Source organism: Protomyctophum bolini, assembly GCF_963924005.1.
Source record: "Protomyctophum bolini genome assembly, chromosome: 20".
Taxonomy (NCBI): Eukaryota; Metazoa; Chordata; class Actinopteri; order Myctophiformes; family Myctophidae; genus Protomyctophum; species Protomyctophum bolini.
The window spans coordinates 3,721,513-3,734,958 of NC_137881.1; the positions used below are offsets into that span (position 1 = coordinate 3,721,513).

The window sequence follows — 13,446 nt, forward strand, 5'->3', positions numbered from 1 at the left end:
TCAGATTAAATAAAAATGTCTTCTATGTCAGTCGCTCTTCGATTTAAAAAAAAATAGCAGACTTGCTATTTTTCAATAGCTAAAGCGTAACATGATGCTAACACCAAAAGGGGTTCCCGCACAAAATGGGTTAAATCAATTAGACTGGAGCTCGATTCTATACAAATGTCTTCTAAATCCTGACAGTTTTCTGAAAAACCTCACGTTTCTATATCAGTGGTGCTACAATATTTCATGTCAAGGACCACCCAAATATATATGTAATTGAGCCACCGACCACCCCCCCCCCCATCTGAAAATATGTTATTCCAGGAACCCCCTCAGAAGCAAAGATTTGAGTTAAAAACGTTCGCTCTGAAAGAATATATATATTCAAAGATTTGCACCAACATTTTCACGACTTAGTCAAAAAATAGCAGACCTACACAAGCTCGTAGCGCGCCACTCGGTGGCGCGCTATGAGCTTGTAGATCTGATATTTTTCAATAGAATAGCTAAAGTATAATATAATGCTAATTAGTTAAAACACCAAAAAGGGGTTCCCGTCCAGAATGGGCTAAATCAATTCAAGCCCAGTATTTAACCCATTCTGAATGGGAAACCATTTTGGTGTTGGCATCATGTTATGCTTTAGCTATTGAAAAATAGCAGATCTACAAGCTCATAGCGCGCCACCGAGTGGCGCGCTACGAGCTTGTAGGTCTGCTATTTTTGAAAAAAATCGAAGAACTGATCTCGGGTCAGAATGGGTTAATCGGACCAGTGTGTGTCCAGTGGAAACCTTGTATGAATCTGATCTCAGGTCAGAATGGGTTAAGACGCTTTAGGTTCTGTGACGTTAATACTTCCTGGTGTCAACGTGGAAGTTTCTCAAAGTCGTACACAGTGCATTTTTTAGGAACAGGTCTAAAAAAATCGATACGATAGGAGATATTGTCGCTGTCAGGCTGCAGAAAAGTCCAAAAACTGCTGTGCTCCAATGAAAAAGACAAAAAACAGCAGATTCTGCAAAGCTCACACGACGCATCGCAGCGCGTTGTGAAGTCCACAACACCCACAACACCAGAGGGAGTGCAACAAACCATGTAGAACCCAGATTCGGCACAAACAAAAGGGACTAAATTATTTTCGCTCCTATATGCCACAAAAATGTGGAACGCCCTACCAACAGTCATTAAGATATGTGAATCCCTTGACTCCTTCAAAACCGCTCTCAAAGGGCACCTATACGGACGGCTGCAATTAGAAACTGGCCCCCGTAAAATATGAATCCCCCCCCCACCCCTTTTCCCCCCTCACTGTATATGTTTCTTTTCCCTTTTTGCTTCCTTTATGATGAATTCCTGTTTTGTTCTTTAACTATTATAGAAGTGTCTATTTGTACGTCTCTAAATGTTTTGATGAATTGAACAAGGTGAACCCTGTTGTAAACAAGTGCAATGCTTAATTGGGTCGTCCAACTCACAGTTATTAACAGTCTTTGTATTGAGTTTGTGCTTGAAATGTACTGTAATTCTGCAAACTGTTAATAAATATTTCAATCAATCAACAAAAAAATGTTTTTTAGACTGCCTAGTTTTGCTACTTTTATTGTGTTTCTAAAAGGCATTTCTTTCTTTCTTTCTTTCTTCTCGGAGTGGCTCAAGTAGTTGTGAAAGTGTGCTCTTCAGCAGAACAGAACGCTGTAGTGTGATGATGGGCGCGAGCGCTTAGATTTATGCTCCAGGACTTGCATTAACCATAGTGTCGCCCCCAGCCGCGCCATCCATCAACGGCAGAGATGCTACAGCCTCCTTTTAGTCCGCTGTATTCAATCATAAGGGAGCACAGGGGCCGGTGCTAACAGGGACTATTGGATTCACATGGACCAGTTCAAAGTATATATACTGTGTGTATATATATATATATATATATATATATATATATGAAGTCAGAAATTGGGACAGAACATCATGATACATATGTATGTATGTATTTATTTGGTTAAAATGGGTATAAAAAAAAGGCAAAAGCATGCTCTGTTGCACTGGCCTAAAAGTGGGTCCTTAAAAACTGCTTCAACTTCTGGGATGTATGTATGTATGTATGTATGTATGTATTTAAAAGGGGGGCTTTTTGGTAAAATCCCAGCCCACAATACCTTCATATATTTAAAAGAATACCAAAATAGGGTTACCAGTGAAGGGCAACCTGCCTATTCACTGGGGACTATGCAAGGCAGAGGCGTCCAGCCCCCTGAGTCCAAGTTAGGCTAGACCGCATACTGTATGTATGTATGTATGCATGTATGTATATATATTTTTTTATTTCTTTTTTTTTTACATAAAACATAATTTTGGAAGGTTTTCAGAAAACTTAGATCGGGGATTTAGTAGTTTTTTAGAATCTGCCATAGTCCGAAATGGGGCAAAATCTAACCTCAATAGAGCGTCACAGTCCAAAATATTGTGTGTGTTGTCATGATTTGTCACAACAAGAGTTGGCTTCGTACGACGCTTAAAAAGGTCTTTAAATAAATACTTTCTGAAATGCCTACAGTATATGGGAAAAATGCATTGGGATTCATTTCCTGGGCCACTCGTCGTTCTGAAAGGGGGAGGGACTGCGACGCTCTATTGAGTGTCGCAGACTACAACATCATTCATGAGAGTTTGAGTCGACAGCATCAACACAGGCCTGGCTGGCAGGGCCTGAACAGACGTCAGCAGCACGTAATCTAATCCCCTGGCTGACACTTTGCTCCCAGACCTCTGGTTACATAACAAGGGCTATAAAGTCTAGTCTTCCATAGCTAGCCCTTTTTGCGTCATAATGCCCCCATGGCGCATTTATTTAGAATGCATGGATTATATGTTTACGCGTGAGATTGTGTGCATTAACCCATTCTTTACGGGAACCCGTTTTTGGTGTTATGGAATTACGTTATGCTTTAGCTATTTAAAAATAGCAGATCTACAAGCTCGTAGCGCGCCACCGAGTGGCGCGCTACGAGCTTGTATAGGTCTGCTATTTTTTGAAAAATCGAAGAACGACTGACATAGAAACATAGCTTTTTTTCAGACAACTGTCATTTTCAAACAGACATTTTTAGAATCTGATCTCAGGTCAGAACGGGTTAAGTGTCAAAAGCGTTCATGTCACCTGATGCCATGTGTGCGTGTGTGTGTGTGTGTGTGTGTGTGTGTGTGTGTGTGTGTGTGTGTGTGTGTGTGTGTGTGTGTGTGTGTGTGTGTGTGCGTGCGCGCGTGCGTGCGTTTATCTGCACTCAGCAAAATCACATTGTCTTCTCCGTCACTGTTGTCTGCATGTTTTATCCATGTGTCTCCCTGTATTGATCCATACTGTATGTACAGTACTATAATAGTGTCTCCCTGTATTGATCCATACTGTACGGGGGCAGCGGTGGCCGAACGGTTTGCGGAGCGGTCTTGATATCGGAAAGGTCGCTATAGTTCGTATCCCCGGACCGGCACGTAAAAAAATTACCACCGCTGAAGTGCCCTTGAGCAAGGCATTGAACCTCTACCATGAAATGTTCTATGAGCAGGGCCTGGCTGTAAACAAGTTCTTGAGCTTTAGTCCAGTTACCCTGGGTAAACATAGTACCTTTCCTTTCCTTTACTGTATGTACAGTACTATAGTGTGTTCCTGTATTGATCCATATTATGTACAGTACTATACAGTGGTAAAATCTTGCCCTAAAAAGCAGAGACACACACTTCCTCGTCGCTTTACAAATATGTCTTCTTTTACAAACTCACAACTCATCGCAGACACCTAGCGTGACTAAAGCTTGAATCACCCTTTTGGTGTTAGCGTTATGTTATGCTTTAGCTGTTTAAAAATAGCAGATCTAAAAGCTCGTAGCGCGGTACCGAGTGGCGCGCTACGAGCTTGTAGGTCTGCCATTTTTGAAAAGTCGTGAAAATGTGGCGCAAATCTTTGAATATATATTTCAGAGCGAACACAACTAAAATATTGGCTTCTGGAACAACATATTTTCAGATGGGGGTCGGCAGCCAAATACAGATAATTCTGGGGGTCCTTGACATGAAAAGGGTTGAGCACCACTGACATAGAAACATAGGGTTTTTCAGAAAAATGTCAGGAATTAGAAGCCTTTTTTTTAAATCAGAATGGGTTAAATCACAACAGGGGAAACAGACCTCTGTAGTGTGACTCCGCTCTCTTCTGGCCGTTCCTCTCGGGGTCTCTTCTGGTCGGATGCATCCCCCGGATGGCTCCTGCCCTCTGGGCAACTCCTCTGGAGATGTCCCTGAAGTGGCTCTTCACTGGATCACTGGAGCCCAGCTTAGCTGCAAAACAATAGAGAGGGGCCAAGATATTATTAGTGGGCGCTCAGTTTTCTGACCAGTTTTCTGGAAAAACCCCAGCCCTGGTCCAGTGCTTACAGCGAGTCTCTCTCTCTCTGACGCCCTGTGGAAGTCCCTTCCGCAGCCCTCTGGTGATTTTCTCACTCCCGTGCGAGTGTTTACAATTCCCAGCAAATAAACAAAACGACGTAACTATACTCACCGACATACAAAGCCTGCTAGACCTTAAGGTAAAAGTCTATTCTCGAAGCTGGGAAGCATCTCAGGACGGTCCCCAGCTTCTCTCTAAAATGCACTTTCTGCCATTTTAATAACGCAATGTGGAGAGCAACGGACTTGAACTCATGCTCCCTTCATGCCTGAGTGTCCAAGTTGCTCCTTTACACCTGACAGGGGGGGAGTTTCCCTGGAAGGAACACGTTATTCCAACCAGTTCCTTTCCCCTCCATCAGGCGCCCCGGCTGGCCAGGGGGAGGCAGTGCATTGGTACTTCTATAAAAGCTCTGAGCAACTGGTGACATTTATCTGTGCCACTGGCGAGAAAATAAAACAGAAAAGCGGAAAATATGCAACAACAACAACAACAACAACAGAGAGAGAGAGGGCGACCACAAGGACATAAGCAGCCTCTGCGCTAATGATTACACAAGAATGTGCCGTAACATTAAACAAGTCATGGATTTAACCCATTCTGGGCTTTAAGCATTATGTTATGCTTTAGCTGTTGAAAAATAGCAGATCTACAAGCTCATAGCGCGCCACCGAGTGGCGCGCTATGAGCTTGTAGGTCTGCTATTTTTGAAATATAAAAAAAAAAAAAAAAAAAAATATATATATATCGTTACAGAGCAAGTTTTTAACTCAAATCTTTGCTACAACATATTTTCAGATGGGGGGGGCGGCCAATGTCATATATATTTGGGGGTCCTTGACATGAATATGTTTGAGAACCACTGACATAGAAACATGTTTTTTCTTTCAGAAACCTGTCAGGGTTTAGAAGGAATTTTATTAAACTTTCGACGTCAGGCCTAAATGGGTTAAAGTCTGCCCAAAGGACCTTTCCTTGACCTTGACCCCGAGCATTGTACCGTTATGTTCCATTCTCCAATTATCTTTTGTTTGTCGTTTCTACGTTTCCTTGTAATCTATGTTTCCGTTCTCTCTCTTTCTCTCTAGTTTAGTGTTTGTTGTTCAAGTCACTAATATCCTCCCTGTCCCTGTTTGTCCGGATGCGTTAAAAACAGTCCCTAATCCCTCTCCCTGTTACATGGGTTAATAACAGTCCCTAATCCCTCTCCCTGTTACATGGGTTAATAACAGTCCCTAATCCCTCTCCCTGTTACATGGGTTAATAACAGTCCCTAATCCCTCTCCCTGTTACATGGGTTAATAACAGTCCCTAATCCCTCTCCCTGTTACATGGGTTAATAACAGTCCCTAATCCCTCTCCCTGTTACATGGGTTAATAACAGTCCCTAATCCCTCTCCCTGTTACATGGGTTAATAACAGTCCCTAATCCCTCTCCCTGTTACATGGGTTAATAACAGTCCCTAATCCCTCTCCCTGTTACATGGGTTAATAACAGTCCCTAATCCCTCTCCCTGTTACATGGGTTAATAACAGTCCCTAATCCCTCTCCCTGTTACATGGGTTAATAACAGTCCCTAATCCCTCTCCCTGTTACATGGGTTAATAACAGTCCCTAATCCCTCTCCCTGTTACATGGGTTAATAACAGTCCCTAATCCCTCTCCCTGTTACACACAGACACTGGTCTGCATGTATCTAACAGTCCCTAATCCCTCTCCCTGTTACACGCAGACACTGGTCATCATGTATCTAATATATAATAACAGTCCCTAATCCCTCTCCCTGTTACACGCAGACACTGGTCATCATGTATCTAATATATAATAACAGTCCCTAATCCCTCTCCCTGTTACACGCAGACACTGGTCATCATGTATCTAATATATAATAACAGTCCCTAATCCCTCTCCCTGTTACACGCAGACACTGGTCATCATGTATCTAATATATAATAACAGTCCCTAATCCCTCTCCCTGTTACACGCAGACACTGGTCATCATGTATCTAATATATAATAACAGTCCCTAATCCCTCTCCCTGTTACACGCAGACACTGGTCATCATGTATCTAATATATAATAACAGTCCCTAATCCCTCTCCCTGTTACACGCAGACACTGGTCATCATGTATCTAATATATAATAACAGTCCCTAATCCCTCTCCCTGTTACACGCAGACACTGGTCATCATGTATCTAATATATAATAACAGTCCCTAATCCCTCTCCCTGTTACACGCAGACACTGGTCATCATGTATCTAATATATAATAACAGTCCCTAATCCCTCTCCCTGTTACACGCAGACACTGGTCATCATGTATCTAATATATAATAACAGTCCCTAATCCCTCTCCCTGTTACACGCAGACACTGGTCATCATGTATCTAATATATAATAACAGTCCCTAATCCCTCTCCCTGTTACATGCAAACACTGTGTGTAACAGGGAGAGCTTTTAGATTACTGAGCTTGTAGATTACTGTGTAAAAACTGTCAAACAGCTTGTATATCTGCTATTTTCAGCATGCAACCAAATAACTTATACTGGATCTCTTGTCCACTAGTCCCTTCCTAACATTTTAGTCTAGTTTCTATTTGTTGACGAAATTGTCAGTATATTTAGTCTCATAGTTTTAGTCGTCATAGGTTAGTTTTCATTCAGTTTCCATTTAGTTTTCGTCAGTGAAAAAAAAGGCATATCAACGAACATTTTTCGTCATAGTTTTAGTCGAGGAAAACAACACCGTTGCGCACACACACAGTCACTCACCGTATCCATTCCGTCCACTGGTCCTACAGCGCTCCTCTCTCGTACCGGGGCCCCCCAGCGGGCCCCCCACCGGGCCCCCCCGGGGCCCCCCGTTGGTGTGAGCGCTGGCCCTGCTGAGCGTGGACGAGGCCTTCTGTTTGAAGGAGCCCTGGGGGCCCAACAGGGCGTTGAGGTTCTCTCTGGTCAGGTCCAGTTTCCTGGTGCCAGCAGGGGGCAGCGGAGAGTCCGAGTCTGACGAAGACATACAGGAAAAGACGGATAATTGATTTATTTCTCATACAAGCTGCCACCTTTTTTCCATTTTCAACAATTTTAACCCGTTCTGACCTGAGATCAGATTCTAATAAAATGTCTTCTACATCCTGACAGTTTTCTGAAAAAGCTATGTTTCTGTGTCAGTCGTTCTTCGATTTTTCAAAAAATAGCAGACCTACAAGCTCATAGCGCGCCACTCGGTGGCGCGCTATGAGCTTGTAGATCTGCTATTTTTCAATAGCTAAAGCATAACATAATGCTATAACACCAAAAGGGGTTCCCGCACCCAAAATGGGTTTTAACAAAGAAACAGAGAAAGAAAGAAACAGGAACACAAGTCAGATGTGTCGATATGAAGAGAAGTGTAAAAAAAATATATATATACGTGCCACAGCCTCGGCATGCAAGCACCTAAACAACAAACTAAACAAAAACTAGAAACAATAGCAATGGAATGAGGTTGTTAAAATACCAGCAGGTACAGTATAGTAATGATGAGTTAAAGGGACACTTCACCCTTTTTGCAAAAAAAGATATGAGGTTTGTAGCAGTGAGCCTGTTGTCTCTGATGTCATTGACACTGGTCTCACTACCTTCCTGGACTACAACTCCCATAATTCTTTGGTGCACTGGTCCTCCTTGTGGATAGGGGAGAGAGCTGTCTTACTGAGACAACATGTAGTCCAGGAAGGTAGTGAGACCAGTGTCCATGACATCAGAGACACCAGGCTCACTGCTACAATCTACAATCTAAAATATCTAAAACCACATATTACACACATAAAGACCCCCAGGAAAGTGTTCTAAAGCTTCTAAACGTCATTAACATATATATTTTTTTGCAAAAAGGGTGAAGTGTCCCTTTAATAAATGTACACTGTGGGGATGTTCAGCTTGTTGCCCCTCAACACATTGTCTACACCAGAGGTTTTCAACAGGTGGTCCGTGGACCACTGGTGGTCCGTGAAGCCGGTATTGTATATGTGGTCCCTGACCATGCAAAAGTTGCGAAACAGAGTGCACTAAATGACCTGGTGACGTATGATGACAATGTCAATGTTACACGAAAAAAGTACAAAAAACATTCTCATCCAACACAAACTTGGGCAGGGGCCGAGCGGCGAGTAGGCCTAGTATACGCTCGCAGACGGTGGGCTCCGATGCTGCGTGACAAGTGCCTTTATTTGCACAAATAGGTGACTGTAACTGATACGTCAATGTTGTCATTTACTGGAAAGTTGGATGTCAAGAACTTCCTCAGTTGCCTTTTACGGGAAAGTGTACGCCCCACACACACTGTACGGGATTGACTGGTTGAGTCACCATTATTAGGAAATGTGCTCATATAACCAATATAATAACACATAATGGCTGTTAAAGGGGAACACAACAGTGGTCCCTAGGTTGATTCTCAGTCAGGGTGGTGGTGGTGGTCCCTGGTTCATAATCAGTTGAAAGTCCCTGGTCTACACTGCTGGCCTGGTCTGGATATAATTGGCAAGAGTTATAAGAGCATGAAAAAATAATTAAAAAAAACAAGACCTGACCTCAAACCATTGTACTAAAGACTCCCCTTTCAGAGTCCTGTCTGTCTGGGGTGAAGTTCAGGACAAGCCACTTTAACACATTTTGGGCGGGATTCCCTTTTGGTGTTTTGGTGCATTATTTATGTCATGCTTTAGCTATTGAAAAATAGCAGATCTACAAGCTCATAGCGCGCCACCGAGTGGCGCGCTACGAGCTTGTAGGTCTGCTATTTTTGAAAAAAATCGCAGAACCACTGACAGAAACATAGGGTTTTTTTCAGAAAACTGTCAGGATGTAGAAGACATTTTTATAGAATCTGATCCCAGGTCAGAATGGGTTAAAGCAGAACAAAACCACCAACGCTCCTTTACCTCCGTTACAGAACACTGTGTTCACTGGGCCTTATTGTCTACGACGCTCTGCCTCTGAATTTACTTTATCCCATTCTGACCTGAGATCAGATTCTAAAAATGTTCTTCTACATCCTGACAGTTTTCTGAGAAAAGCTATGTTTCTATGTCAGTCGTTTTTCGATTAAAAAAAAAATATCAGACCTACAAGCTCGTAGCGCGCCACTCGGTGGCGTGCTACGAGCTTGTAGATCTGCTATTTTCCAATAGCTAAAGCATAACATAATGCTAACACCATTCTTATTATGTATGAAATAGAACAGATGAATAATGGATGATGTGTGGTCTGGTTCCCATGACCTTGGTACATGTGAGGGTGCCGAGGGACTGTGATCTTTGTGTCATTTATGTAAAGAAATTGTGTCGTATGAAAGCCTGGCCAACAATGCACAAAAAAAAGGGACTGAATTGAGGGTTTTTTCCCCTCTGGCAATAGAACATCGCAGTCCCGCCCCCTTTCATGACAACGCCAGGCCCAGGAAATAATTCCCAATGCATTTTTCCTCATAGACATTTCAAAAAGTATTTATTTAAAAGACCTTTTAAGCGTCGTACGAAGCCAACTCGAATCAGCAAAATCATGACAATAAGCACAATATTTTGGACCAAACAAATAATTACAAAGAAGAAAAACAACAACCTGCCGTTTTCTTTCTTCTTTCTAATTTGTTTGTTGTCATGATTTGTCACAACTCCAGTTGGCTTTGTACGAGGCTTAAAAGGTCTTTAAATAAATACTTTATGAAATGTCTATGAGGAAAATGAACGGGGAATCATTTCGAAGAAAAATCGAAGAACGACTGACATAGAAACATAGCTTTTTCAGAAAACTGTCAGGATGTATAGAAGACATTTTTTTTAATCTGATCTCAGGTCAGAATGGGATAACAGTGCTAGTACTGGAGGGGCTGAGCTCACCGTGATCTCCTGATCTCAGGTCAGAACGGGATAACAGTGCTAGTACTGGAGGGACTGAGCTCACCGTGATCTCCTGATCTCAGGTCAGAATGGGATAACAGTGCTAGTACTGGAGGGACTGAGCTCACCGTGATCTCCTGATCTCAGGTCAGAATGGGATAACAGTGCTAGTACTGGAGGGGCTGAGCTCACCGTGATCTCCTGATCTCAGGTCAGAATGGGATAACAGTGCTAGTACTGGAGGGACTGAGCTCACCGTGATCTCCTGATCTCAGGTCAGAATGGGATAACAGTGCTAGTACTGGAGGGGCTGAGCTCACCGTGATCTCCTGATCTCAGGTCAGAATGGGATAACAGTGCTAGTACTGGAGGGACTGAGCTCACCGTGATCGTCTCCGTTAACAGGAGTCTTGTAGTGGGACTGGTTGTTGTTGTTGTGGCCTCGCGACGCGTCGTCTGCCTCCACAGCGCTCCCGTCTGGGTTGGAGTAGAACAGCAGCAGGGGCTGGAAGTGACCCTTTATGCATTTGGTGACCACGTCTTTCCACCTGGTTCCAATCTGAAGGCAGAAGAAAGGCAAAAGAATATGAAGTTATATACAAAATAATTAATGGGATTTTTATAGCGCTTTTCCAAGTGCTCAAAGCGCTTCACAATGGTTCATTCATACATTCATTCATACATTGGGAGGTGAATCTTCACAACGGTTCATTCATTCATACATTGGGAGGTGAAGCGGCGAACAGTCGACGCCAGCGTCCTCACTTCCCACATTCACACACCGACGGTGGCGAGCTGAGCTCACACCGACCCACTCATTGGAGGCAACGTATAGGGTTCAGTGTCTTGCCCAAGGACACTTCCACATGTAGGACAGGAGGAGCCAGCCCAGGATTCGAACCACCGACCCCAGGGATCATTGGACGACCGGTTCTACTATACCTCCTGAGCCCAGCACAAACGGACATTCACATATCCCATTTACACACAGAGAGAGAAAGACGTTTTCGTTTTTTTACGACAACGTGGTACATTTCAGGTAGAGCATATGTTGTATTGGAGGTCTTGTGTGTAAATACTACTCACCACGAGGCAGAATCTCACAATCACATTAGCTAAGCTGGGTTAGGAGGCGCGGTACGGTACGTGTGCCTCGCTGCGAGAAACACCACAAAGGCAGGCTATAAGGGCGAGCTAACAGATGCTATAGTACGTTATGTTCCTTAATTAATTAAGCAAATGAGGTTTAGACGAGGAAAGCAGAAGGTGGGAGGGGGGATAACACGGAGCGAAGGGGAGTGGCGTTAGTGAAGGGAATGGATGATGGCGGTGAAAGGAGAGACGAGAGGAAAGGGGAAAAAAGGGGAAACACGAGATGCAGCACAAAGACCAACAATGCACCTTAGCTTGTACTGGTTTTATTCTATTTATCTTTTTTATGGATTCCTGTAGTTTATAGGACTTATATTTATACTCAGAGTATTGTCTTGCACTGATATATATTTATTATTGTATGAGCCTGTGTTGTCTTTTTAACTCGGAGAGAAACGTAATTTCGTTTTTTTTTCTGCTGCTACCGTTGGATATAATGACAAAATAAAGCAATCTTGAATCTTGAACTCTGGTTTTAAGAGTGAGCCAATATTAACACAGCAGACTCTGAGAGCAATGTGCACTTCAAGCAGTGTTGTTTTCCTCGACTAAAACCAAGACGAAAAATGTTCGTTGACTCCCTTTATTTTCACTGACTAAAAACTAAGCTATGATGACTAAAATATACTGACAATTTCGTCAACAAATTAAAACTAGACTAAAATGTTAGGAAGGGACTATAGTGGACAAGAGATCCAGTATAAGTCGTTTTACACCTGGTTGCATGCTGAAAATAGTCGATCTGCGACGCGTTGTGAGCTTGTAGATCATACATGGGCAACTAGCGGCCCGGGGGCCACATGCGGCCCCACCTTCACCTAATGCAGCCCTCAATTTATATCAGAATACTAATCTAAATTTCCTGCCAAAAACAACACAGACTTCAAAGTACGCCTGGAGGGGCTCCAGGCTGGACTTCTTATTGTCTCTGCCCAGCACCGTTCTTTGGACGGATCGGAGTGAAAATGTGCTGCACACCAACTCCCTAAATGCCAGACTAGCGCCCACACTAGTCACGACTGGATTCCGAACACCGCTGGCCCACAGTAACCTAACCCGACCTGGCAGAGACCTGTTCTCCCGTAGGAGAAAGGGCATTAAGCGACTAGTCCACTAGACTAGTGAATCCACTAGTCCACTAGACTAGTGAATCCACTAGTCCACTAGACTAGTGAATCCACTAGTCCACTAGACTAGTGAATCCACTAGTCCACTAGACTAGTGAATCCACTAGTCCACTAGACTAGTGAATCCACTAGTCCACTAGAGTAGTGAATCCACTAGTCCACTAGACTAGTGAATCCACTAGTCCACTAGACTAGTGAATCCACTAGTCCACTAGACTAGTGAATCCACTAGTCCACTAGAGTAGTGAATCCACTAGTCCACTAGACTAGCGAATCCACTAGTCCACTAGACTAGCGAATCCACTAGTCCACTAGACTAGTGAATCCACTAGTCCACTAGAGTAGCGAATCCACTAGTCCACTAGACTAGCGAATCCACTAGTCCACTAGACTAGTGAATCCACTAGTCCACTAGAGTAGCGAATCCACTAGTCCACTAGAGTAGTGAATCCACTAGTCCACTAGACTAGCGAATCCACTAGTCCACTAGAGTAGTGAATCCACTAGTCCACTAGACTAGCGAATCCACGTCCACTAGACTAGTGAATCCACTAGTCCACTAGACTAGTGAATCCACTAGTCCACTACTAGTGAATCCACTAGTCCACTAGACTAGTGAATCCACTAGTCCACTACTAGTGAATCCACTAGTCCACTAGACTAGTGAATCCACTAGACTAGTGAATCCACTAGTCCACTAGACTAGTGAATCCACTAGTCCACTAGACTAGTGAATCCACTAGTCCACTAGACTAGTGAATCCACTAGTCCACTAGACTAGTGAATCCACTAGTCTAGTGGACTAGTGAATCCACTAGTCCACTAGACTAGTGGATCCACTAGTCCACTAGACTA

At 43.3% G+C, this 13,446-nt stretch overlaps 2 protein-coding genes across 2 annotated transcripts in view; both read right to left on the reverse strand.

Annotated features, from left to right (window-relative positions):
- The window catches only part of myoz2a (myozenin 2a), a 189,265-nt gene that overhangs the window by 92,584 nt on the left and 83,235 nt on the right, over window positions 1–13,446 (reverse strand). The window lies entirely within an intron of this gene.
- usp53a (ubiquitin specific peptidase 53a) overlaps window positions 1–13,446 on the reverse strand; it is a 58,269-nt gene that overhangs the window by 17,774 nt on the left and 27,049 nt on the right. Inside the window, exons 9-11 of the mRNA XM_080792462.1 lie at window positions 10,697–10,871; window positions 7,203–7,433; window positions 4,167–4,316 (exon numbers count right to left, since the gene is read on the reverse strand). Coding sequence (XP_080648588.1) covers window positions 4,167–4,316; window positions 7,203–7,433; window positions 10,697–10,871 — 556 coding nt within the window. The remainder of the gene's footprint in view (window positions 1–4,166; window positions 4,317–7,202; window positions 7,434–10,696; window positions 10,872–13,446) is intronic.